Consider the following 27,808-nt stretch of genomic DNA (forward strand, 5'->3'; position numbering starts at 1 on the left):
TTAATGTGCTTCCCCCATAACCAAGGGCAGTGAAAGTTTCAAGCTGGTAAATGGCACTGTTCAAGTTTGAAACCTCTCCTGAATACTCAATGCGTGATACAGCTTAGAGGAACAGAGTGTCACACTTCTTCACAAACCCAGGCAGCGCATGTGTTATGTGCATGTTCTGAAGCCTGAAATGAAGCCTACACGTACATATGACAAGTTTCCAAACAAGCCTGAAACTGGCCTCCTAATTCTTTCTTTAAAAATAAATTAATAACTATAAATTTGCTGTTCAACTGTGACTGTGTTGTGCCAATGGCTGCCTGGGTTATCTCCCAGAATCCTCTCACTGTCCAAATTGTTAGATTAAGTGTTGATTCAGAGCTGCCTGTAGGTTTAAATGAAAAGAGTAAATGTCTCTAAGTGTTTACAATGAAGTGATTTTTCCAATAACTTGGGGATTTTGAACCTGCAGCTCAACTCCAGGGGCTTCACGTGACTTTGACCAAATAACAACAAACAAAAAATCTGAACCAATTATTATAAATTTAACGTGTTCGTTCTTATTGCTTTAAATTCCTCGTTACGTTCTACAACTGAGAAATTGTGTAAATTACACACTGAATTTAAAAAAAATATATCAATAACTAAAATATGTGTTGGAACCTGAGCCTCAATAAATCAAATCAAATTTAAACAGCGATGCTTAATAAGGATGAATACACGTAAACGCCTTTGAGTCCCTGTAACCATGAACTAAAGTACCGTAATCGTCGGGCTATAAGCCGCTACTTTTTGCACAAGCTTTGAACCCTGCAGCTTTACAAAACAGGATTTTCCCCTGATTTTAGCTTGTGCGGCTAATATTCAGGTGCGCTTTGTAGTCTGGAAAATACGGTAAAAGGAACTGTTGAAAGTAGAGAATTTAACAGCACATGGATTGATTCGTTTGCTTTCTTTACCTGCTGCTGGACTTCAGTCTGAATTTAACTGAAAATTGGCTTTTTAAAAAAGGAAAACATTTTTTTTTTGCTATTAAGATTGCTAGTCCTATTATTTCTTATAAAAGTATTCGACTTTTATTTCAATTTATTTGCACAAACGCAGGTAGCACCCAAAGTGGGCTGTAGAGCTTTACAGCAACTCATTCAAAGTCGGCGTGAGCACACTAATAGATTTTTTTCCTCTACTGCACAGTTGTTCAATTTTGCTGTTAATAAAAAAAACAAACATATTTTTATTTGTTTAATCATTTCATAAATGCAAAGTTAAACATCAAATAATAATAAACAGCCACTGCAGAGTAGTCATATACGGTAAAGATTTTCATTATATACACACGTCATTGATGGTGACAGACTATTTATACTTAAAAAGCTCCATATAAATTATCTTTAGTAAAAAAAAGAAAACCACTCATAAAATGTTTTTGTTCGAATATTGCCGACCCCCCACGCTATCCTGTCCTTGTTTCGCCTCTTTGGATTTAAAGCTAATTAACGGAACAGACGTATACGTGACTACCAACTGTCTCTTATTTAAAACAATAGAAAAAAAATGTTTCAACAGCAATTTTTTATTTTAAGCTTTTCTTTTAGCCATTTATCCATTCTGTTTGGGCTGAGCTTTTTCAGTGTTTAACCATTAATTTACATACATAATACATACAAATTTGAACAGCTTGTTTATTTACGGGATTCTAACCATTCAGCCATTAATTTAAATGGTTGCCTCTCTGCTTACAAGGACTTTTTCCCTCCAGCACTTCAGTTACAACACGAACTGTACGGAAATGCAAATAATCACAAAACTGTATGCAGGTCATTTATTTGTGCTTTTTTCCCCCCTCTCTGTTGTTGTATTCTTACTTTTAATTACGCAGAATCGCAGAATGATTTCACTTCTGTTGAAGAGTAACAAGCAAAAGCAACAAGCCTTTCAATCCTCTAGAAAAAAACAAGCTTCAGGCTCAGTGTAAATAAACAGGGGTCAAAAACATTCAAAGGCATTTTTTTCAATTCAATCACTGACGATTTCTGATTCAAGGATACGACCCCGTCATTCAGCATTCTTTGCAGCTGGTATTTTAGATTCTTTTGTAGTTCGTTGCAAGTTAAGGAAATTCATATAAACAATATGATATTTTTGAAAGTCCTTTAATTTTAAATAATGAATAAACATCATGTTTTTAAGTTCATTTTCAGGTTATTTATAAGCACAAGATTACAACAACAGTCTTTGAGAGCGTGGACACAAACAGAGTTCTTTTAGTTTCTCGTGCCCTCGCCTCTCTGACAGACGAGCTACGTGCTAACCTTGAGCTGCATTAGATGATTTACGTGAAGATCTATAAAGATATCATACGAATCATAAAGTGCTTAACTAGCCGTCTGAGGCTCTGAGCAAAAGCAAAAGTTTTTTGTTAATCTAATAAGGCGAAAGAGACAGTTTGATTGGGCGTTTGAGATGAAAACAGCCATGTGACACTCGGTCCAGCTGTCAGAGGCAAATGAGCAATCTGGGCTTACTGGGCTTTTTCCCCCCTCTGCGCTCTCTCTCCTCTTTAATCCCTTCTTCTCTTAAATTGTCCTCTGCTGCTTTGCTAACTGAGGCATTACTGGGATAAAATAAATAAATAAAATAAAACAAGGCCATTAGAGAAATGGCTAACAAATCGAACGTAAGAGGAGTAAGGAAAGAACAGAGGGAAGTGGAAAAAATCGCAGAACAGGTGGCAGGTATAAAATAGATGGAAGATGAGAGGGAGGAAAAGTGATGAAAAAAAGGAGTTGGGATGGGGGGGGTAGGCTATAAGAGGATATGAGGAGGAGGATGTTAGGGCAGTGGGAGACCCAGGGGATGATACTGGGAGACAACAGCATGGTGAGAGGGGTGTGTTCAGGAGTGGAAATGGAGCCGAGTGAAAGAAACAGACATTTGCAACGAAGACGCTGTGTGGGAGGAGAGGGGGAGGAGCTGAGGTGGTTGAGGAGAGAACAGAGGAAAAGAGGAAGGTGTAGATACGGTGTCCCCCCCCCTCTAACTGTGGTACGGAGCTGGGTGACGGCTCCTTGGCTGCACTGCGCCTGTGATTATGCATGTAGCAGCCAGGTTTGTCAGGCTTCGGGTCCCGCCAATGCACCGCCGCCGAGCTTTATCTCGAAATCCCTGTGATTAATGAAGCCGGCGTTACGTTCTGTATGGAGTAGGTGGACGAGGAATGATCAATCTTAATGAGCTATCTACTGTCCCTATATTAACTGTGGGGGGACATAATGTATGGAGAGCCTGGCAGGGCATCTCTCCTTTAAAATACGATAACGAGGGAAGAGGAAGAAGGAGGGCGAGCAGGTTCGCTTCCAGCCGCTTATGACACACTGCCGCTGCTTACCTCACGCTTCCTCTCCTCCTTTTTCTTCTTTTGGCTCCCTCCTGAGAGCTGGAGCTGTACTAGAAACAGTTAAGACAGCTCAATGGATGTCATCCTTAGCAAAGTTAAAGAGACAGCGTCAGGCTGCTGCCAGGCACACACGAGGAGGGGTCTCCAGAACTCCCCTGGCGTTCCAAAATGAGATGTTTGAGTCACTATCATTAATACGTGGCCCCCATATGGACTCGTGAGCCAAGGTTAATTTTAAGCATATCACTATAGCATTGCATGTATTCATTTAAAAGGAATAACTGCACACAATGTGCCTAGAGTGACTGGAATAATTTCCTCTCTCATTAATAATTTGGAACATTTCTAGTTTCCAGTAGAGCTACCTCAACTTAAGGAACGCCATGAAAAAGAGAAAGAGGGGGAAAACGCTTTCAAATTCATTATATATTCCAAGCTAGGCCTGTTTAGGAATCACAATAACTCCGGTTCTGCTTTAGCTAATCCTGATGTGGATAGCTTTAAGATAATCGGTCCAGCACGACACCACCAACAGTGATTTTAATTAAATTGCTACTGTTTATTGCACGGACGACGATCCGAGTCAGCAAACGGGAAATGAAATCTTAAGGAAAACACGACTCTTGCATTATATTTGTCTCGGAGAAAGTTTCGCTTTCTGCAGGAATTTCTAGCGGGTAAGGATGGAGAACCTCAGCGAACGAAAGAGAGATCGAGACGGAGAAAAACAGGGGGAGAAAGGAGAGGGGAGGGTTTAATTAATGTGCTCGCTATGATTAATGGGCTCGGTGCGGCTATCACAAACTGGCTGTGTTTTTAATAACTGGTTTGAGCGGCCTGTCGTGATAGGAGTACGTTCTTGCGGTTGATTCAAAATAAATATTTATGCATCGCTGCGAATGCTGAAAGCTTCACGTCTACTGCATAAACGGAGCAAAGACGAGTGGACAAATATGACGAGCGGTCACGTGAACAGATCCTGACACATCTTTATTGCATCCACTGACATTAGAAGCCGGTAAAAAGTCAAATCAAGCGCTACAACAGGATGTCAGGTTGGATCTAACCTTCTGGGAGACCTGGGAAGTCCTAAGGAAAACAAGGAACTTATTTCCCCTGAATAAACAGCAGCAGCACGCACGACCCGGACTTGTAAACAGTCGCTATCTCGCTAATATGGTGATCTGTGACGTCCTTACTTAGTGGCAATATTGCAGCAATAATGTGCCAGAGAACCAATATGCAAGTGGACTGTAATGCTGCAGTGCCAATATGCTCAGACCAAAAGTAAACAAAGGCGAACGCGTAATTAAAATCTTACTCTGCCCATGGTATGAATAAGGCAGATAAGGGAGATGAAATGGTCACACGAGAGGAAAGATGGGTCTGCCCCGGTTGTGAGGCTGGGCCAATCGCGCTGTAGCAAAGTAAAACTCTGATCTTAACTCAACAAGACATCTTAATTGCATTCACTAGCAGTTCCAGAGCGGCTAGGTCCCCAGATTACGCTTGATGTGAGCTGACTGGAAGATGAACTTCCTGGGCAGAGAAGAGGCCGGGGTCCTGCCGATTGTGTGCGAGAGACGGTGGAGGCTGACTTACAGCTGTTTGCGCTACGCCCTCGCGTGCATATGTGCATGTAAAGGCCTGCTGAGGCGGAAGGAAGGTTAAGATGATGTTTGACATCACAAAAGAGGCGTACGGTATACGGGGCACACTCGGTGAGATCGTCAATCTCTGCTAAAGCCTCCAAACACATATGGCAACCGTGCTTCGTGGGCTCGCTACCGTTAGCCATTTACCCACAATAACAGCATATTTTCAAAAGCGGCAGAGCGCCGCGCGACCGCAACACGGCTCCCAACAGCTGTCTCTGCATTTGTTAAGCTTCAAAAAAACACCATGAAACACACGATTCGAGTGGTCGTCACGGGTAACAGTGACAACGTCACTGAACGCAGGGCTCAGAGCTAACGGCTTCCTGTTTGATATTAATGTGTTTTTCTTTTTTTAAGTCACGAGTTGCCTGTAAATGGTGCTCAATCACATTTGCAGTGAGCGGGTTCATCCCTGCTGAGCTCTGCACTAGCTTTTCCAGGCTGATATTCATCAGGGCAGCCATCGATTTTAATGACTTGGTCAATAGACACACACTGACTCCACTCCCAGCATCTCCCTCATGCTCCCTCGCTCTCTTTCTCTCTCCTGTATGCGTCTCTTTTTACTTTCACCTCCTTCCGTGTGCCGATTTTCCACCTTTTTTTTTATTACCATCTTTATAAATAATGTCAGTCACTCCCGATTCCTGCACTTCAGAAAATTTCCTTAACAGTTGTGACTGCTGAGGCTCAAGATGCAGATGTTGACAGATTATTAAAAGCGGAGAAGCCGAGATTCTGGTAACATTGTGATAAAATCCACACTTGAGGGAAACAAAGAGGAGACAGGGGGAAAAAAGCAGCGAGGAGAGGGTGGTGTGAAGGAAATTAACAACTGGCAAGAAGGTGTGGAGTTTGATTCGTACGCTATGACAGGCAGGTATTATGAAAAAGCCCTGCTGTGGATGCAGAAACCAGGCAAGGCCGATCATAACCCGGTGACTGGCATATCTCAGTAGGTGATGTAGTTAAAGCTGCCGCCGCGACGCGCCGTGTGGATCTTCAGCCGCACACACGCAAAAAGACAAGCGTACGTCACGTCCACGTATGCTCCATACTGTAAACAGAAATGCAGACTAACGCGCAGACATAGGAGCAGAGGGAGAGAGAGGGGAAGACAGTTGTTGATGTGCCCACTGATGCAGAGCGAAGACAAATTGCTCGCTTTGAAGGCAAAGCCAAATCAAACACAGAGTGTGATTTCTGTCACTGTAGTGTTTGGCTTTAAGGCTGTGAGGCTGACATCTGACAAAACATGCACGCAGTCACGCCCAAGAAGTTGGGCACGTGCGTATTCACGCACACGCACACACATAAGGCCTGTTGTGAAGCTGGATTAAGGAGGAAGAGCTCTGTCAGCTCCTCCACAATCCAGGCCTTTGCCATCAAAAAGCCACAAAACCTTTTCTGCACATCAGTGCTTACCAGCATTGTGTCTGGAGGCTTAAACTCCTTTAAAATAGAGCAACGCAGTCTTTTTAAGTAGTGGCTTTACTATTTCAACTGGGTGTTCAATATTTCATCTATAAAATCTGCAGACGTGAGACGCTGAGCTGGGGATCGGACCGCAGATCACAGCGTGGTTTCTCAATATGAGAATGGACATATTCCCCAGGTTGACGCGTGCTTTGCTTGCATGACGTTACTCTTTGAACATCTGACAGGAAAGCGAATTCTGCGTGTGTCAGGCAAACAGCGAAAGTTCTGAAACCTCATTTATAATTCCTTTGCTGAAATTTTTACCACGATCTTTAACAAATATGAGTGAATTAGCATACTTGTTGTGTGTTAGTTCTTATAAATGTCATAAATATTCATTTTTTAAAAATACAAAGTAAGTAAAGACCATGTGTAAATTTGGGGAAAGTGGCATTATTTCATTTGAAGTCTGCGTGAACGCTTTGACATTTGCGGCGCTTTTCTACAACCATTTCCAAAAAATGCTGGGATGCTTTTTGAAATCTAAATAAAGCTGCAGTGTAATAATTTGCAATTCAAATGTTCAAGCAGAGAATTTATTTTAAAATTTGTCCAGTACAACATTTAAAAAAACAACAAGAAAAAAAAACAGACATGAGGTTATAGAAGGGATCACTGCATGGGTTCTGGAAAACCTCCAAAAAACATTATCAGTAAACACATGCGAGCTAAAATGTTACAAGAGAAAATAAAAACAGAAATAATGTGAGCGGTTAAAATGTTTTATTTGCTTTATAAATTATAGATGTGGCATCCTCCAGCCTAAAGAAGAAGGTTGTTATCAGAGAACAGCTGGTTCTGGTGTGCAGTAGCGCTCACGGCCTCGGTAACTTCCACCACCGAGGCTAAAGGATATTTGCAGGATTTAGGGAAACATGTTTTGGTATCGATCCCATACCAAGTATATACAGGCCCAGCATTGCTGATCCCAGTACCCAAACTTTTAAGCTTAAGTAGGCAGAAACAGTGAATTATGATTTATGAGATCATTGTTAGATTCTCATTGTCCACAATAATGAGCTAACACAGCAAAACACGTTTCAGATTTTCATGTTTTTGAAACTTACTTCGACTGTAAATGTGTCCGTCTCTTAAAGAACGCTTCAGGTTTTCATTGCTACGGTTCTCTATGAAGCTGTATAATAACTCTTTATTCTGTGACAGGTGAACACACCTGTCAGGCAAAAGATCCCAAACACATTTTGTATTTTACCTTCATGCAACTGTTTTTCATACAGTTATGTATGAAACTCCTCTCTTACACAAGAGTCTTACTTTTACTGTTTTTAACTAACTTCATTTTTACTTTTGTTTTGTTATCACTGCTGTTAATGTAGAAATTCCTGCACTCCCTAATAGCATAAGCCACTTATCGTGTGCCTGTGGCACTTTTATTTAACTGGGTCACTGTGTTGTGACTGTACTATTTTTTACTCTTTATCATGTTGCTGTAACACAAAAGTTTCCCTTGTGGGATAAAGTATCTATCTATAGGAGTTTGGTTCAACTTCCAGTCACAGTGAACACACACACGCTTATCAGATACTTATAGGAACAAAGTATCAGTCCTATCGTGCAAGTAATGATCTGATGCCGATACCAGCGTTAATATTGATGCTGTTAATATTTGGTTCGATCTGCCCACAACAACTTTGACTATAGTATGGACACATGCCGGGCGTCTGGAGGGGGACACCTTGAGCTAGGGATGCACCGATACCGATGCTGGTATCGGGTATCGGCCTCGATACCACATTTTCTAAAGTACTCGTTAAAAGTCCCCCGATACCGGGGACCGATACCACGGTCTGAGACCTGTCTATGTTTGAGCGGCATGTAAGGGGTTAATCACAGGCGCCGAGTGCCCGCCCCCATGCCCCGAGTGCCCGCCCCCAGGCCCCGGCTGCAGCTCAGAGCGGGGAGAATGGGAGGCGAGACAAGTCAGCAGTGTGGAACTATTTCAAAGTGAACGAAGACACAAAAACAAAGGCGGACTGCAAATTGTGCTCAGCGAAATTGTCCAGAGGAGGCTCAAAAGGTAGCGCATTTAAGACAAGTAATTTAATCAAGCAAAAATCCCAACACGACAACGAGTACAAAGAGTTTACCCACGCTTATTTACCCTGACTATCTCACCGCTCACCAACGGGCTCTTATGGAGACGACTGTTGCCATCCTCGCCCCCTTTGAAGAACTAACTAAAAAAGTGAGCTGCTACGACGCACTAGCCTCTGATGTCATCCCAGCTGTGACTGTGCTAGTGAGACTTCTAAACAGAGAAACAGACGAACAAATTTAAAATTAAATTTTGTTTTTTATAATTATTTATTCTGTAATATGTTGCATACAACATGCTTTTCATTTTAAATAAACATTCTTAATTCCAAACTAGTCCCTTGTTTGTTTGTTTTTTGTTAAATTATAGGACTAAAGCTGTTACCTGTAAATTTAAATCATGTTTATTAAGTTTGTTAAGTTTATGTTTATTAAGTACTCGGTATCGGTATCGGCGAGTACTGAAATGCAAGTACTTGTACTCGTTTCCAAAGAAGTGGTATCGGTGCATCCCTACCTTGAGCATTTGTGTTTTGTATGCAAAACTTCATATTGAGTCATACATTACAAAAATTTACCACAAGCTTCTATATCAATGTGAGCTTTAAAAAATATAGCCTTATTACCCCGGATGCTTCTCCTGGATGCACGCTGTATATCTAAAGTTCCCTTTTTTAGGGTTTGCAAATGACTGCATTGTGTTTTATTCAATTTCACCCAGCATCCCAGCTTTTCTGGAAAAGGAGGCGTTTGTTTAAGAACCATTTCCTTCCCTGGAATCAGGGCAGAAGCTGATAGCCGTGCACACACGCGTGACTCTTATCCTTTCCACAGCCATTAGAGTTGCCGAATACCAACCTGAAGCTGCTTCCCTTGATTCCCACAAACTACTTAATTTACTATTTTGTGTTCCGCCTAAGCAGAAAACGCTAACAGCAGGTCCTCGATAATTGCAACAGAAGAAAGCCAGAACGAAGGTCACGAGAGTTTTCCCTCCATATTTTAACAGTATGCCGCTACAGCAGGACAGTGGGTGTCCTTGCCACGCTAATACGTGGTGTTAATTGACGAAAAGCCCAAAACCTGCGAGCGGCTGGAATTTGAGACTTCTCGAGCATGCTAAAAGGAGGGAGGCGAACGAAAAGGGACAGGGGAAGTGGCAGATAGAGATAATCAAAAAGACAGAACAGCCGCAGTGGGCGCTGAGTGGTTGGGATGGCATTGTTGTGATTACAGAAGCGAAGTGAAGTGTCCTCGTCAGCCGAGAGAGTTTGCTGAAGAGACGTCACGGCTGCTAATTTACTGGTGCTCAACGCTTTACCTATTTCACTGTCCTTGTGACATTACCACAATGACATGCTTACTAATATCTATTCGGTGCCAGGCAGGGACTTAAAAAAAAAAAGCAGACAAAATGCTTGAGGAGATGTGAGATTCAAGTGCCTCAATTTACAGTTTGACCTTCACAGAGGCCCGCACAGGATTTAAAGTGTATGATGTCTGCAAATTGACACTGGGATGTTTCCCTTTTGTCTTTGAAACAGAGGAGCTGACAAAAACTGTTCCCACACCAACTGAATATATTACAGTAACTTTATCATTACGTGAATCACAGGAACAGTGTGTGCTTCCACAGCTGGGTTAAACAAAAAAGCCTCGCAGCACATTTCCTTCCTGTAAAACTGATCAGTACGAACACTATAATTGCCTAAAAAATTAAGCTTCTTTGGCCTGTTAGGAGACTCTGTTTTGACATGTGAATGCTTAATGGATCGAGACAGTCTATTCAACACGGCAGAAGCTAAAAAGCTCTTATTCGATAGAGACCGGACCAAGCAAACGAGCCCATCTAATTATCCATTTCCAATTCTACCTGCAGTCTCATTCCGATGTATCACAGGCAGCCCCCAAAATAATTGCTTTTTTGCAATCTACAAGTTCATTTGCACACATTTTATTGATCAAAATGAGTCAGGAAAAAGAAAACAATCTAAACCTAAATTAAAAGCTTCATTAAATGTGAAAATTGGTCGGGGAATTGCGAACATCTGTTTCTAGCGCCCTGCGTCATAAACTCCAAGGTTAAAGCAAACACCAATTTATGGCGTGCAGTCTCAGGCACGAGCCGGAGCTGTGAAGCACCTTCACAAACACGGCGCGAGTCAACAAGGCTTCAAAAGATTTCTAGGGAGATGTGAGGGCAGGGACTGAAAGCTCTTCCTGCCTCGTGTTTAGCAGGACTCTTCTGCAGTGCAGCTAGGAGCAGTGAGAAAGATTAACCCGACACACTTGGAAACAAACGCAGAGCACAAATCTACAGATGCTGATGTGTTAGAGCAGAGATACCTTCTACTTTGCAGAGAATAACAGTAAAGGGCCTTCTTGCAGGATATATATTTATATATCTTTTTGGGGAAGCACCGATCTCTCTGCTGGCTCGAGGTGCTTCCATGTTCTCGGTGACCTTGGATCAGCTTTGAAGTGAACTGGCTGCGGTTGCAAGTCGTATATTAACAACCCTCGCTTGAGTGTTTGCAGCCTTGTTTATGACTGCTGGGATCTGAAACAGCCCGGGCATACAGACCGAGGGCAGAGGCCTAGGCGTTTCATTCCAGCGCCACCCCACAATAACAGGAGGTCACGAGGAGCAGAGAGCCCAGAGTACGCCGATTTAATACCAAATACCACCGTCCTAGCTTGGATTCGTCTGAGCGACCAAACAAATCTGCTTTGATGTACTCTTTCAAAGTTTTAGAAAGGGATTTAGAATATTTTTTAAAAAACATCAAGAAAAGATCGTCTTTAGAGTTTTTAGAGTGCCCTTGCTTACCTTTGGGATGTCCGGGGTCGCTGAACTCGTACTTCCCGCTCCCAACCGTCCGCAGCATTTGCAGCCCGTTGGGACCGTCCTGATTGTCGGCAGATGTCTGCTGGCCATGCGCTGCTGCTGCCGCCGCCTGTCCGTTGGTGAGAGGCAGGGTGTGGGGCTGGATGAGGCTGGGGTGAGAGGTTAAGTGGCCGTTGCCAATCATGCTGTGAGCGTTTGGATGAACCACCGGGTTGGCCTGGGCAGTGAGGGCGGACGGCGTGACCGTCGGCTGGGCTGAGGCGTACGGAGGCTGGCTGGGCATGCTCAGCACCATAGAGGGCGGCTGCTGGGTCGACTGCGGCGTCAGCTGGAAGTGGGCGGTCATGAGGGGGTGTTGCGGGGGCACCGGCGTCTGGATGGATGGGGTCACTCCTATGATGGGCGACTGCGCGGTCACGCTGTGGTTGAAAGAAGGCGGCTGAGGGAGGGCGTAGGTGTGGGACAGCAGACTGGGCTGGCTCACCGCCGCCACCGGTGCAGGCCAGGTTGGAGCTGAGGGGAAAGAGGCGAAAAACTACAAATCAATTTCACATTTTTTCAACGCCAAGACAAAGTCAAGATAAAGACTTCTATGCTGCCGTGTTATTTAGGTAAGCTGCACAAAGCCGAAAGCAAGAGAAGCGCGCTAATTTTAAGTCGTGATATTACGTGATCAAATACAGACAGAAAACAGCATGAGAAGACAGACTCCAGCTTGAGTTGTGTTCCTTACCACGCCACAACTGTCAGTGTGCCGCTCCACTTCAGTCTAAGTTTGTTTTTGACTCCAGACTTAATATAAAACACAAAATATTTGAAGGGATGTACAGATCAGCACCCAAAATCAACACCGTAATCAGATTAAGAGATTTATTTTGCTACAAGATGAACAAATAGCTTCCTGAACGTGAAGGCATACGTGCTCATTGCATTCGGCATTTGGCACCATTATCTGTGCAGGAGTCTGTGTTTACCCAGACACTCTGAGCCAATCATTTCTCTACCCCGAGGCGTTAGATGCTGTGGATGTGCTGGGAAGGCCATATTGGACCTAAACGCCGTCTCCCTCCCTCCCTCATCCACTCCAACTCCTTCATCTCTGGCTCCTCCTGCCACGGCCCGAGCTCCAAAAATAGACTAGCGCTCTGCTAAGGGGCCAAAGGCTAAATGACAGCATGCAAAAAGCTGAACAAAAAAAGAAGAAGAAGAAGCAGCCAGCATTATTCATGGTACTAGCCCTGCAATAGTCCGGGCGGAGATGGATGGAGAGGGAAAGAGAGATAAAGACAGACATGGGGAATAAAAGGAGAGGTCAGTCCAGTTCGTGATTCACGTCATTGAGCCAATCGGCACCAACGCTGCATTTTCATTTCCCCTCTTTTGAAGCCCATCTTGATAAGGGATGGTAATCAAAAGTGTTGGTATAATGGTTGCGCATGCTGCGAAGGCTCAAGGTTTTAAAGGAGCGATGGTGTTGACTGGAACATACGCACATTTTCCATCTGCCCTGCAGTTCTTTGTTGACTTTTCTTTCAGTCTTTTAAGAGGAAAAAATATTTGATGAAAAGAATTTTGCCATCGTGACCCGACAACTACCTAAATTTATAGCGCTCACCTGCGAGGTTTAACAAAAACGAAGAATCCGCGTCTCTAATTTTCGTCTTATTCCTCAGATTTAACCGTTGAACTCCGCTTATTATTCATTTATTTGCAGAGCAATTTGCTCGAGTGCAAGACTGACGTTAAAAAAAATAAAAACACGACTATTTTTGTACAAAGAAGCGAAAGTTGAAACAAAACTTCTTTTTCAAAGGCAAACTTTCTTTAACAGACAGAACAGTGAAGTTTCTGTTGAAAGAAACCGTTGATTAATTCTGGCACAGTTGGCAGAGAGCTCTCTGGCAACACAGTTCAGTGAAGTGTGGAGAGGAGCTGGCTTCGTTGCAAACGCCAGTCACAGCTTGGAATAGCGCGCGCACGTGAATCAATATGCAACACTATGCTTGAATTGGAGCGTCATATGCGACAGCGTGCCGGTGCTGGTGACATCTCACTCTCCTCACGCTTCAACTCCAAGCTGTGGTTGTGGGTGTGGGGGAGCTGCTGTGGCGACGGAGCACAAAAGCTCCACGCCGTCCTAGTGCAACTGCATCGCTCCTGCAGCGAGCAGGCTTCTGCTAAAGAAACATTCCTCGAGTAACTGATCGGCTGTTTAATAATTAATCCGCAGACCACGCAAATTATAATTAGGAGGGGAACTGAACAGGCAGCAGCAGGGGTTGCAACATGTTTTGAACATGATACTTAGCCACCACAGAGTCACAGCTGTTTGTAATCTGGATTTGTCGAGCCAGAATTTCCACCGGCGCGCTCACCGGGCCAGTATTACTCTTAAATGAGACACATTTGTGATGAGCAGGAAGCGCACGGGCCAACAGAGCAATGGAAGGAAATTAACAGCTCTAGGGCAGAGCCATTCTGGGTGAGTTCATTACAATAGGAGTAAAAAAACCTTCAGCATTGGCTCGACTCGTTACTGTCGGCGCTGTGCCGCGCTGCCGCTCCGTACACGTCTTAAAGTGGCGTGAACAGAATAAGGTCGACATCTAAATTAGACCTGCTGGAGATCATTTGGAGGACTTTTGCAGTTTCGCTATATCGGTTTGATTGAGGCCAAATCAGCCCCGATTAGTGACACAGTAACGAGGGTGATAAAATGACGGCACAGGAGGATGGTGGGAGTCTGGAATGTGGGTGAGGGGATGCAGCCGACCCTGCTCGCCGCATCCCTGATGCAAACTGACATTTCTATAATTATATGCCTAATTGAGCTGGTTTATGTTTATGTAAAGTTCATGTTTATGAATGAACATTGTGCATGATTGTGTATGTAAAGCAAGCATATTGCAGAGGCGAGTGGGTTTATTTAGGGCAACGAAAGTCAAGATGGCTTATTAGCATTGGATGCTAGTTTAACTGGCCAGAGCATCTAGATGCGAAGCACAAGTGTAGAGTGTGTGTGTGTGTGTGTGTGTGAGTATGCATCCTGCTGTGCGCTCACATGTAATGTACAGCTCTGTAAGCTCATTTTGGGGCTGCACAGAGAACACGGGGCCTGGATTTATGCCTCATTTTGCTGAAGCATTATTTGTATTCAAGTGAAAGCAGGCAAAGGTCTAATTCTAATTGTTAGCATAGTAACAGTTATTAACTGTTATATGATTTAAGCACAGACTACAGCGGCTCTGACGGGTCAGACCCAACGCAACTTAAGACAGGAAAACACCAGCAAGCAGAAAAATGCTTTAAAAGCACACGAAACACAGCGGAAATGCTTTTGGAGAGACGATGATGTCACAGAACAGCTGGTGAAATGACATGCTAACAGTAAACTTGTATCTATAATATTACATGAATCACGGGATTAAAACAAACACTACCTGCATATTTTTCTCCCACTTCTTTTGAGGGCGGCTCAGAGCAATGCTTCACATGTTCTGCTCCGTCACAATTTTGTCTCCTCAAAAGCACTTCTGCTGTGTTTTATGTGCTTTTTCAGCATTTTTCTACTTGCTGAGGTTTTCCTAACCCTTTAACATCAAACAGGCCAAATGGCTTTAAGTAAAATCATCTTTCAAACTGCACCCACGAACCAAAGCTAGCTAGCATTACAGCTCAGCGCTTAAGTCTTGTCCCTCTTATTGGCACACGCTTCTCATCAGGTGTAGATACATACTGTCATGGCGGCTGTAGATTAGTAGAAGAGAATATATTTCCTCCATGGAATAACCCTCATCACTTCTTGAAAGAGGCATTGCTGCATATTTTGTTATTTTCTTGCTTCCAGCACCGCCTGCCATTTAGTTCCGTTCTCTTCCAAAGAAGGCAAACATCTCCAGGGCATTGATCTTCAATACTGAGCAACACCAAAAGAAACTGGATGGATAAACAGCTCTGCAGCCAGAGGGAACAATATATACATTTGATTATGAGGTCAACTGCCCCTTTCATAGCACTCTACTCCTACAGCGAGATCTGCTACCATGTGACACGCAGGAAGAGTCGGGAGCACGGTGTGTAAGTGGACTAGCTAAATCTCCTCCTCCAGGGTCAGGCATACAGCCTCGCATATTGCAGGTCCATCGGGAACACAAAGGCGCAAATAATGTTGTATTAGACAACGTCGACAAGCCGGCGCGAGTGAAAAGACGAGCGTAATTGGAAAAAAAATACCCCGGATTTGAATCAGGCTGCTCCTTTTTCAGTCTGCAGCTTCTCATCATTTGGTGACATCAGCACAAAACCTTTTACCTTTCCTATTTTCTTTAAATATGCATGTATGAAAAAATATGTATGAAAAAATACAATTCTCAAAATTGGCTTCATCCCTGTTACATGTGCGTGCGTTTGTGAACGCTGTGCGTGTGATTCATTACCGGTGGGCTCGGCATCTCGATGTTGCTTAGCAGGGGGCTCATCTGTATCCCACGGTGTGAGCTGGTTTATAGGGGTCTGTCCCCACCTCACACCTGGAGCCAGCAGCAGTCCCGGGGCCTGGCTGTCTCCGGGAGACAGTCCGGAGACCTGCAGCACAAACAACAGAGGTTATACAGGATTATATGGGAGGAGGGAGAGAAGAAAAACAGGAAAAAATGTGTCACATCCTTCACTAAGCATGTTTATATAAAAAAAACACCTGTTCCTTTATGATGTGACAAGAAAAAGTGACAAATGACAGCAATCTCAACTGTTCTTTAAGGTCTTGAAGTGAGCCGTGATGATGGTAGAGAGGTGTATAATTAGCTGTGAGTGAGTGATGATTACAGACTATATAACAGGAACAAAGGGCGGAAAAAATCCTGTTCAGGGCCTCAAGAATCTTAGCAATGTTTCTCTTGTTGTTTACCAATAACAATTAATTAATTATTAACTTTCAGGCGTGGGCTACGTTCAAGTTCTCCCCTGGAAATTTTCTTTATCGTCTTCCGTGTTGAATTATTAACATTTTTGTTCATTCAAGTGAGATAATAAAATTGTGAACCAAAACATGACAAATAGATTCAATAAGAGAGAAATCTTTTTCTCGGCGACGGGAGACAAGAAAAATGTAATTCCAAAAAAGAAAATGAAAAGCTAGCTTACAATGTGTGCGCTGGGTGGGCGAATCAAACTTCACCAAACCAAACTAAGAGTTTCCCGAGCCTCCCTTTGCACCCACGTCTGTAATATTTTGCTCTTGTCGGGCAGTAAGAAATGTTATCAGGCAAGCGCAGGCTGATGAAAACACAGGGTCAATCACCACTGGACCTCTGAGCAATATTCGCCTCCCCTATCTCCAGTTTTGGACGCACACTCTAACAACCAGGCGGGGAGACAGGGGGCCTCCCTCCCCGCCCTGCTCACACCAGAGTTAATAGAAAAGACCTGGTCACCAGGCCCCTCCTGTGGCCCGGCTGATCCCTCCATCCCTCTTTCTCCATCCCTCAATTCCATTATCCCCCCCTGACCCGGCGTCCACTTCATCAAGCACGGCATCATGCATTCCAACAGCTGTGTCGACAAAGCCCGGCAGAGCGGACTGACCGCACAAAGACCCAAAAAAAGAAAAAAAGCAATCCAAACAATTCTTCCCGCGGTGAATTAATGCGCAGCTTTACATACTGGATCGATCCCATTCCTGGAAAATGTCCCTCTTTTGCTTGAATATGGATTTATCTCAGCTTTGCAGGACCTTTAACACCAAGATATTACTCTGTATTGACACAGCGCCACCATCTGCTGTCTCATAAACAGCTGCACAATAGCAGACAGGTTCAATGAGCGTCACTTACTTGATAAATCTATACTGAAAGTTAGCTGACAGTTCGTATGTGTTTGGAGGGGAGGAGGAAAGGAGGGAAAAACAGAGGAAACGTCTCAAGGCAAAATAGAAAACAGTGTGATGGAGTGAGAGGATGGAGGCGGGTTTAGGGGGGAGGCAGGCTGTCAGGTCTTTCTGTCCATCTCAACCTGTCGACTTCAGACAAGAGAAAACTGAAATGGTTTACTCAGAGGATGCCCTAAGCGCTCGATTCCATCCGAGAGCCCTGGAGACTTTGGGAAATAGACAACGCCGACCATTTTCAAGGTGTGGACTTTCCCTGTGCTTTCTGTGGCCCACTATTTATTTTAATGAGCATTTTTTCCTCCTCTGCTCTGTGTGTTTCACTGTACTCCTCTCCAGCCATGCTTTACTTTCCCCTCTATACAGGCAACTCCTCATTAACTCGCAGTATTGACTCTCTTACATTCTTTTAGCCCTGCACCTAACTCGTGGCGTTCTCTCATTAATACGCCCCGTACATTTATCCAAAACAGAAGGCAAAATAGAAAAAAAACAAAACAGGAAACAGGAAAGATCTCTTCTAGTGAAAAGCAATCCATCTGTCACGGTTTTAGTGCACCAGGTAAAAGAGAGAGGAGGGGAAAAGGTTCTTAGTCAGCGCCATCACATTGACAGCATATCAGCTAGACTCAGGAACAATCCTGACTTCAAAATGATCAAGGTTAGATAGGAAATACACACACACACACGCAGACACAGCGGAAACACAGGTGTGTATGTACACACAGCAGGTGGAAATACAAGCACGCACACACACAGAAGCCAGGAGATATCAGGAGGGATGTTTATTAAGATGGCAGACTTGCTGCAGGCAGGCAGGAAGGTACTGTAGGTTCTGGGACAGCGCCTGCCATTTTCTCTCAATTTTATTTGCTCTCCCTATTTCCAGTCCCCTCCTCCCTGGCCACCCATTATCACCGGGCAGCAGATGGTTTCCTCTGACTTGACAAAAACCATGCTGGAGAAGAGGAGGGAAGCCAGATAAATAATTCCAGAGTCGTGCCAAGCCATTCTGTGTTTGTTGTCGAGCTGGCCGGGGAGCGCTTTCCGTACGTCCGCATGCAACATCCGTGCATGCGGACGTGCAATGTGGCGCTTTAGAAACGAACACCTGCTGACACCTATGCACACAAATCTGCACGGAAACACGAGCGATGATCTTAACAAGTCGTGAATCTTTTTTTCTTGTTGCTATTGTTACTATTTTGGTGGGTGGGCTCGTATGTTATTATAGCCTCAAACATCAAGACGGTGAAGTATAAAGTCACACTTTGAGTTGTAACTCGACGTCCTTCGTTCTATGTTTTGATCGCCGGTGCAGCTGCACATACGTGCTAATTCCTGAGAGCGCTGCATTTAAAAGTGCCGGCCCCTTAATGGATTTATTAATGAAAATAAAACGGTGACCTCCCCCAAGAGTGATGGCAGAGGGCGGTGTAGTAGAGTGCAGTCCAGACATGTCTGTGCAGGCTTACAGTAGCAGGTGAGAGTCACATTATCCTGGTTAAATAAAGGTTAAATAAAAATAAATAAAATTAGAGAGACGTTCAGCACATTTTGCAATTCGAGTGAGGGGTAATGGTTGCAACTCCACGGGGGGTGGAGCCTCGGCCAACACATTAGGTTATTCTGGTGCTCTCGTGGGAGATCCGGTTGCTCTTAATGTTACAGCACATTTATGTAAACGAACGTGTTTTTGGGTCAATAAAAGACCTGAGTCGAGAGTACTTTTAACTACACGGGCTGATCAAAGCAATGTTTCTCATACTAGAGATACTGAGGCAACTCTAAAGAAAACAAAAACTGGAAATCTGTAGATTTTAAATTCAAAACCTCATAAACTCACAAGCAGTTATTCTGTTTTCTGGACCGAATAATCAGTTTATCAACTATTATTTCAGGTCTAACACATAACAGGTCAGCTTCTGCAGAGGCGCATAATGCATTAACAGCTTGGAACATTGCTATTAAAACGTGCATCACTGAACTTGCTCTATATTTAACAGGAACTCTGCATATTATGCTCACTGCTGTACTGCAAAACATGCAATGTGAATTTGAAGCAGCTATCCATCTGCTCCTCAGGCACACACAGCAAAAGGAGAAACATCCCCCCACCCTTCCTGAACCTCTGAGTGTTGCAGACATGTCAGAATCGGTGCGTCGACGAGAGGAAGGAAGATAAAAATCGAGACGAATCGGGCCCGAACATACGCCCGTCCTCCTCGCCTGGGCGGCGGACGCTGCGGTCATATTCTGCTCGGCGTAGGTTTTCTCGGACACGGCGAACACTGACATCTGTCACTATGTGCGCTCTACCATCCTGCAATAGCAGGCAGCATTATTGTGCTTACCAGAACCTCTTGCCACTGGCTACCATCTGCTATGAGTACATATAGGAGGAGCCTTGTGGTGATCCGGGGCTCTGGGCTTTGATTGCTTTGAGTTATCCACAACATCCACATCCAAATAAACAGAAAAGCGTTTGCTCATGGCTTTGTGTTTGCCTTGGCATTTTGTTCGAGCCAGCCCTCGTCTGTGAGAGTTATTGCACCGGTTCAATCCTATAAAAACACAGAGTCGGACACCAGGCGAAACCACCAGCACGGACATGCTGCATAAGCTCCTGCACTTTGTACCTATTGTGCTTCTAATATGGGCCCGGCATTCATTAACCTAAAGATACAGGACTTCGATCCAGCTGAGAGAAATTACTTCGTTGCTCGACTTGGGGAGAAACTGCAGGAAAGAGCAAAAGAGAGCGACAGAGAGAGAGGGATGAGTATGTCTGTAACGCCCAGATCCCATTGGGGGTAAACAACATTACAGCACACACTGATCAAATCAACTAACTGCTACGAGATTTAATAACAGGTCTGGGTGGAAAAAACACACACAAAAAAAAACAGGTGTAGCGAGAGCAAAGCGGCTTTTGCAAAAGAAGGGAAAAGAGGAGGAGTGCTTCAGGAGGGCCTTACATGGAGCAATGGGCTCCCACAAACACACCGAGCTGGTCAATAACAATACCGCATTGAAAAGCTAATCTTGTGAAATGTCATTAGCACAATTGCCAGACACAATGAGATAGAGATGCGCGGCGTGCAGGCCGGTGCTATGTACACAGGTTGATTGTGTTCTACCTTTTAAAATCCTGTGTTGCAGCGAAGGGGGAGAAACACAGGCTACAAGTGAGGAGGAGGAGGGTCGCTGCCGGGCGAAGTCAATCACTCGCTGTGGTTATCGGGTGGCCAGTGTGTAGCTGTTTTACAGGACGGGTTATGGTGCACCAAGAAATGTTCGTGGGCTCTTTGCTGGTTGAACAGGAGCCACCATTATGGTTTCATTTATATGCAATAAATAAATAAATAAATAAATAATCGCACTCTTCCCCTCCCCGCCTGCTATCAGACTGCTGTCTTTGGGGAGATGCACGCACACAACTGTAATCGTAATCAAAATTTCAATAACAGAAGTCACTGCCTTGCTATATTGGATGAACCCATAAAAATATCACACTGTAATTCCACACTATGAACAGATACTCCCCCCCTCCCTCCCTCAAGAAGAAAACAACACTGTATGCTGGTAAGGAAATGAAATTTTACTCTAACAGAATGGCTTTTTCTTCCCTTTGGCTGGGCATGGAGTGATACAGTGAATTTGGTTGAAATGTGGCGGGTGATGGAAATAATGGCTCTCCCCGGAGACAAGAAACAGAAAGAATGTCAGCGAAGGAAGGACTGAAAGATTGAGAGGCAGAGTAAGACAAACCCATCCATCACGTCGCCTTTTATCATTACCTTTGACAGATCATTTTCAGCTTTTCTAAAATAGAGGATGGGGGGAAAGAAAAAAATTCTTCTTTTTCCTCCTCCTCCAACTCAAAGCTCCAAACCAAGTGTGGTCCCGAACTGACCAGGAGCGTGAAGAAGTGGACAAAAGCGCACAACTCATTTTCTTTCGGACATTATTCACTTACTGTAGAGAGGTATCTCCTTTCCATGACAACGCGCTGACACCTAAATGTGGAGTGGATTTGTTCTGGACTTCCGTCATAATAGTGCTGAATGCTGGAGCGAAACCACGGGGCGGCTGTGTCCAATCTATTAGACTGGACCATAGCAGAGCATCTCACAAGTAAACAAAGAGACTACTGCGCCATTTTTGGCAGCCATCTTAAAAAGCGAGCGGCGCACCAACGTGCCGAACAGCCTGGTGGCATAGATGGTGAAGGCGCGTATTCAGTGTGATGGCTGCGCGCTGAAAACACGGAGAGGGATCGAGGTAATGCTGTTTTTACTCCGAACGGTCCTGCGAAATGTCTTCAAATGCTGCGATTAGACTGTCGAGCGCATCGTGGAAGCGATTTTCTCTAAAGTTGAGAAGCAAATCTTTGTTTAAAAAACCTTATTGTGAATGTGAAGTGTTTTAGCCTTACCGAAGCACAACATTTGTTACATTTTACCTACAGGTTTTAACCAATTTAAACTGGAAAAAATAACCTTCTGTAGATGCTTGTGACTGCAAAACTACACCTCCAAAGTACTTTTACATTATTATTATGCAATTTTTGCATTACTTTCAGTCTGGAAGCTTTGGTATGCCAGCTATCACAACCTTTTGGAAACTCCAGAACGCCATGTTTCAAGTCTGCATTTGGACTCGAATGCACGAAAGATTAAAAAGTTACTTTACTTTAAAAAAATAAATAAATAAAGTTATAGATGTGGAAAAACAAGGCAGAGGAAACGCAGGTTGCCTAAATAATGTCCAAGGTTAAAGACAAAGTTTATTCAAAGAAAAATAAAGGGGTGGGGGGGTGCAAGGAAGAAAAAAAACAAAGCTCAGGGCCTAACTGGAAACACAAAGAGACGGACGAGTGGAGGGTAAACCGAAAAAAGCAAAAACTGACAGGAGAGAAGCGGGACTCGGGGTTCTTTTCATTATGCTAATATATGCTGCCTCATGTCCCTTTTCCTCCCGTGACCCTGAAACCGTTCCCTCTCCGTCACCACAGAGGATCCTCAAATCCCCTAAATACACCTTAAGGAAACGAGGAAGCTTTCAGAGGAGCCTTCATGCATAGGTGGCACACTTGCATGCATGCACGCTAGTCGTGCGGTTTACCCACCGATAACAGTAAAACGATTATGACACAAGATGCAACATCACACCTAACACAGGGTGATGTAACTGCAGAGTGTTGCAGCATCACACAAATCAACTGCATTTTTAAATGTATCTCTTCAGTTTTGCAAATGACATTAATGAAATTACATATCTCAAAACAAGCAGTTTGACAGCTGACAACTACACCATTAAACCGAGTTTAATATTTCTCGTCAGGAAGTTTCGGGTTTTTCTGCAGTGACGTCACTCCTGAGTCCAAAAAGTCCGGAAAGTGAGCATAAACAGGATTGTTTTGGTTCTTAAGGTAGAGCCACTCACGTATTACTAGCAATACAGCGTAATACTTGGCCTAGTCAGTGCTCTGCACATGGCTTATTTAGCGACAACAGAGTACAGATGAAAGGTTTTACAGCTTTACTACTGGTAAATCGGAGTGGAGTGGTTCCAGATTAAAATTCTGACTGGGAACGCAGAAATTCCGACGTTATCTGGAACAAGGCAGGGCATAAGGAAGTCATGGGTGGGGAAACGGCAATGACAGGAAGTAACATCACCTAAGCCACACAACTAGCAAAACAAGGAGCGACAAGGACACACACAACACAGAGCGACAGTGAGAATCAAGGGCACCGTGATCTCTCGACATAAAACAAAAGCCTAACAAAGGTCTACAGAAATGCCACATCCACAGTCGCCATCTGGATTTCAGAAATATCACTTTATACCAGACTAATATCTGCCGTTACCGGTTGCTGACTGGCAAAGAAATACACTGGAAATTTGAAAACTAAACACAAACACAGCGCACATCCTTCCAGGCACCAACACTTAATACTGACCCCCAGCAGCACAACAGACAAACACAATGAAAACACGAGCGCCTGGTGGATATATATATGCTGCTGATGCGCCACAGAAAGGGATACTGATGCAGGCTCTATAATTTGAAGCCGCGGGCCAAACAAGTGAAGGGGAACGGACTTCGCTTCCACTAAAATTCCAGCTAAGACACTCCGACAGCTCCTGGCTTGATGCACACGTTCCAGAAAAGAGAAGCGTGATCGCAGGGGCGAGGCCGACAAGCTTCAGTGGAAAAGCAGGGCTGGAAACCCCGCCTAATATCCCATGAGTGCTTCGAGGTTGCAGCGTTTGCCCTCCAAACCCTACCTCAGCCCCTCTTCTTTCTTTGTTTTCTTTTCCTTTTCAGACCGAGTAAGTGGCTAGGCCGCTACAGTACTGTGAACACGTCTTAGCTTTGGGACCGAGCGGCGTGGTGAGGCTTTTAGGGAGGTTGACCAGAGCTTGGACATGTGAATCGCGGAGACATCCTAATGTCATGGTAACACCTCCCAAAGGAGAGTGTCAGGAACCATGTTGCCCTCCTTCGGATCAGCCTGGGATAGTTAGAGACACGGGACTCCGGCAGGCCGTGACCCTGCCTTGATATGTGGCGAGCGTTTTGGGAACAAAATACCCACGGCCTGTCACGGCGACAGCATCAGAGACGAGTGTGTAGCTGTTATCTGTGGGTGAAATCGAGGCAAAGCGACTGCTACGCGTGGCCGCGGGTGCACACATGCCCAAGCCACAATGTGTGGCTGTAATAAATGAGCGTTAACTGGGCAAACAGCCATTTAGTGCTAAAGAATAAATTGAATTTATATTGATATTGCAATATGAAGGGAAACAATATCTGCTTTGCCAAGAGAGCAGCATGGGGAGCTGTTAAATGCATTTTTTACAATGCATGCAATCAGCAAGCCAAATACCGGGATGCTCTGGGCAGACAGACCAAATACCAGATTCCCGGGGAGAGCTTATATAGTGTGTCAAGACCAAACGAAATGACTTCTTTACCACCATATACATTTGCCCTTCACACATTGCTATGGCTTTACAATCGGTGGCGCGGTGCATCAACGTTACCTTGACTTTTGGATGCTTTGTGAATATGGCTGCTTCTGGAACAAGCGACGCCATTTATTCCGTTATGCATGAAAACTCGTTCCTCCCTCTGTGTTATCAAGTTGTATTAACAGCGGCTAAAGAATTTTTGAATCAAACTTCTTTTTTCTTTTCTACAAAAAAAAAAAAATCAAGGACGAGTTAGCGGCAGCGTTCGATAAATTAGCGTTGAAGCTATAAACTTCTGTCTTGACCTCTGATGTATTCTTTCAGCCTGACCATAACCCCACACTCCACTTAACACTTATTTCTCTATAATGGTAACTGTCAAAGGGATGTGATGGGAAGGCAGAATATGTTACTCCTGTGAGACACTCACTTCACACAGCATGGAGGAGGGTTTAATCGAAGGAGAGCAGAGTTCTCTAGCTAACGTGTCTGCTAACAACAGCTCAATGCTGCCCAGAAAATCTTCTTTATCTTCATCTTTATGGGAATTCTTTGGCTTGGTGTTTATAGGAATCCGCTAATGAGATGGGAAAAATAAACTAATAGCATCTAGAGTCAAGAGAGGGACTCTTGCAGGTATAAAGCATTTGATATACATCCCCTATTAGCGTGCATGCAGTCTATATAAATGTCTTCTATTGGCTTTTGCTTGACATGAAAGATTTGGCAAATAAAAATGCATTTGGTCAATAGAAAGGATAAGTACAGAAGAGGGTTTTGGCCGGCACTCTTGTCGGCCTGACAAATTGCCCAAATTTATCCTCCCCAATAGCTGATTTCAAATCAGACGGCATTAAAATAAGCAGAGCTGCATTTTGTTTAACCACCCGTCCAAATCCACCGGATTTAGTTTGCTAGAAATGCACATGCTGAAGCATTTTACAGTGTTACATCACCTCGGCACCCAGAAGGCAAAATCTCTAATCAGACTACAAGTGTTGGTAATTAAACTGAAAATTCAGGCGCTGCCAGTGGCCACTATTTGCTGTGAATGTGCGTAATTATCGCCGCAGCGCTGCGGCATTATGGGCTCACAATGGCCAAGTTTATCAGCACCACTCAGATGAACTCTGGACACTGAAATGAATATGCCAGTTGGCTGAAGAGTGCCTATCACCTTTCATTGAGGTTTCGGGGGGGGAGGCAGTATAAAGCGAGGTACGGTGGAAATAAAACTCTTCACTGAGGTAGATAACAGTGTTTTCACTTAAGAGCTTTTCCAGATGGAACGGCGTGTCCAAATTTGAGCATCACATGAAAACAAAGCAAAACAACGTGTTCGTATTCTAAATGCAGATTTTTATGTAAGCAGCGTGACTTGTGAGAGGGATATGGTCTTCAGCCTGGGACTTTTATCAGTCGAGAAGCAGTGCTCTCGCAGCCATATGTGTAACCTGTGGTGGCGTTGCAGCCTTTGAGGTTTGGGTCTTGGAACTCCTGCCCTGCTCCCCCAGGGACTGAGAGGAGACTAAAAGACTGGTTTTATCCCACAAGATGAAGTGGTCAGTGCAGCTCTGTGCTTCTGCAATCACAGGGGGGAGTCCAAACAGCGCTGCTTGGGGTAAGATATAAACTGGAGAGACATGCTGGGATCATTAGAAACCCAAGTCTCCTAAAGAAACTGAGAAATAGCCATGAACTACACAGCGGCAGGTGGATAAACAGACCTTCGCTTGAATTATGGGAGGATTTTTTTTCTCTTTTTCTTTTCTTTTTCTTTTTTATTTAAGCAAAAGACTTTTCTGTTTGGAGCCGCCTTTCAACTGCCTGTGAATGAGCTTCTCTTGATTTGGTCTAATGTTGTTGGTTTTTCAAATGCTAATGCCGTTCTATACAGATGGCAGAAGTAATTTCAAGGTCCATCTCCGGTGTTACTGTGTTGAAAGTTACAATTGACAAGTGAAATTAGGATGTTTTTGCAAATCGGCCGATGTCTACAAGCTTGTTTTGATTCTTAACAGCACTTTTTAAAAAAGTATTTGTTCTAAATCACCTCATCTCCTCGTTAGAATGCAGATAAATACTTTAAAGAGAAAACTAGACATTGAATGGTATACAAAAAAGATTCCTCACAATCATTTATTCTGAACACTGCGAGGATGAGAAATCTATTTATGCCACAACTTTTGTTTTTATTAATAAATGCTAGCGAAGGTCTGTGCAGTCTGTGAGTGTATATTTCAAGAGGTAAAATCGATGCAGTGTGCCTGTCAATGCTGCAGCGCAGACATATTCTCCGCTTCCTTTGTTTTCTGCTTTCAAAGTGTCCACCTCTATTCAGTAAACTCATATTGCAGTTAAAATGCGACCAACAGCATCATTGTAAGGAATCCAAAGGCGAACGCGTCAGGGAGAAATTCCTCTCGTTAGCTAGCATTTGTCCTTTTTTTTACCTTAAAACTGAGAGACTCAAGGTTTAGTATTCACTTTAGTCAGAGTGCCAGTGAAACAGGCGTACCTGCTTTGGATCACTCTAACAGGTATACACTTATCACATCTGAGAAGGCTGTACTTCAAAAAAAGTAGGGGGGTCTTTTAAAACCAATATTTACTCCCGTTGGCATTTATAAAATCATTTTTACTTTGTTCTTTCAGTTTACTCATTTGTTGTGTGATAGTGCAAGAGATTAAAAGTGTTTCTGCTTTGTGAACACAGACAGATAACATTAATATTCATGAGTTAGATGATTAATCACCAACACGGATGAGTCATGTTAGAAAAAAAGGTCCTGCAGCCAAATATATAACTAGCATGCTCCACAGAAGTGGGCCTTCATACTTGGAGAGTGTTGCTTTGCCTACCGATCCACGACAAACGTCCATTGCGTACCACACTTATGTTAGTCTGCGATTATGCGGCAATGCATGGAGGCAGCAATGTTCTAGGAACTGTTAACCTCTGCAGTAAGAACGCATTTGAAGCAGTTTTTTAAGTAAGGGCTTCGATGGACTTTATCTAGAAGCTCCTTCTTGTTGGCCAGGAGTGTGCACCTGTCCTTTTTCACTGCAGCCGAATGACTCGATGTCGTCTCTGGACTTTAATAGCACCTCTGTTGTCAGTGATAGCGTCCGCGCTGTGTACGGTTTCCCCCCTCACATGGTCCTGCACAAATGCTCACCGTGCACTTGTTGACGGCAGCTTGTAATCTGAAATAGTCTGCAGAATTGAGCTGCTAAGTCCCTTGCAGGAGTGGGACACGGTTATGGCTGCAAGGAAAGGATGAGGAGGAATAAGAGGGAACATCTTCCCTCCAGCTTATTGAGCTGTCAGGTTTCAGTCCCTATCAGAGCGCATTGATTTCCTGCCTCATATTTGACTGTACGTTCTTTTCTAAGTGTCTTTGACAAGAGCGCTTCACATAATGGGCCCTGCTTTGGTGGTTAAGACCACATCACGATGCCAGTCCACATATTGATCCGTGTTGACACTAAGCATAGTTCTTTATTTAAATGGA

At 43.9% G+C, this 27,808-nt stretch overlaps 1 protein-coding gene across 5 annotated transcripts in view; it reads right to left on the reverse strand.

Moving 5' to 3' along the window:
• The window catches only part of klhl29 (kelch-like family member 29), a 280,861-nt gene that overhangs the window by 114,175 nt on the left and 138,878 nt on the right, over window positions 1–27,808 (reverse strand). For 4 of the 5 annotated variants that reach the window (XM_087852069.1, XM_087852071.1, XM_087852070.1 and 1 more), the window contains 2 exons: window positions 15,862–16,009; window positions 11,408–11,938 (listed from right to left, as the gene is read on the reverse strand). In XM_087852069.1, coding sequence (XP_087708195.1) covers window positions 11,408–11,938; window positions 15,862–16,009 — 679 coding nt within the window. Of the gene's footprint in view, window positions 1–11,407; window positions 11,939–15,861; window positions 16,010–21,288; window positions 21,348–27,808 lie in introns of those variants that run through there. The other variant, XM_087852072.1, reaches the window with a different exon arrangement.

The sequence above is a fragment of the Neolamprologus brichardi genome, chromosome 15 (genome assembly GCF_056152115.1).
Source record: "Neolamprologus brichardi isolate AB-2024 chromosome 15, ASM5615211v1, whole genome shotgun sequence".
NCBI lineage: Eukaryota > Metazoa > Chordata > Actinopteri > Cichliformes > Cichlidae > Neolamprologus > Neolamprologus brichardi.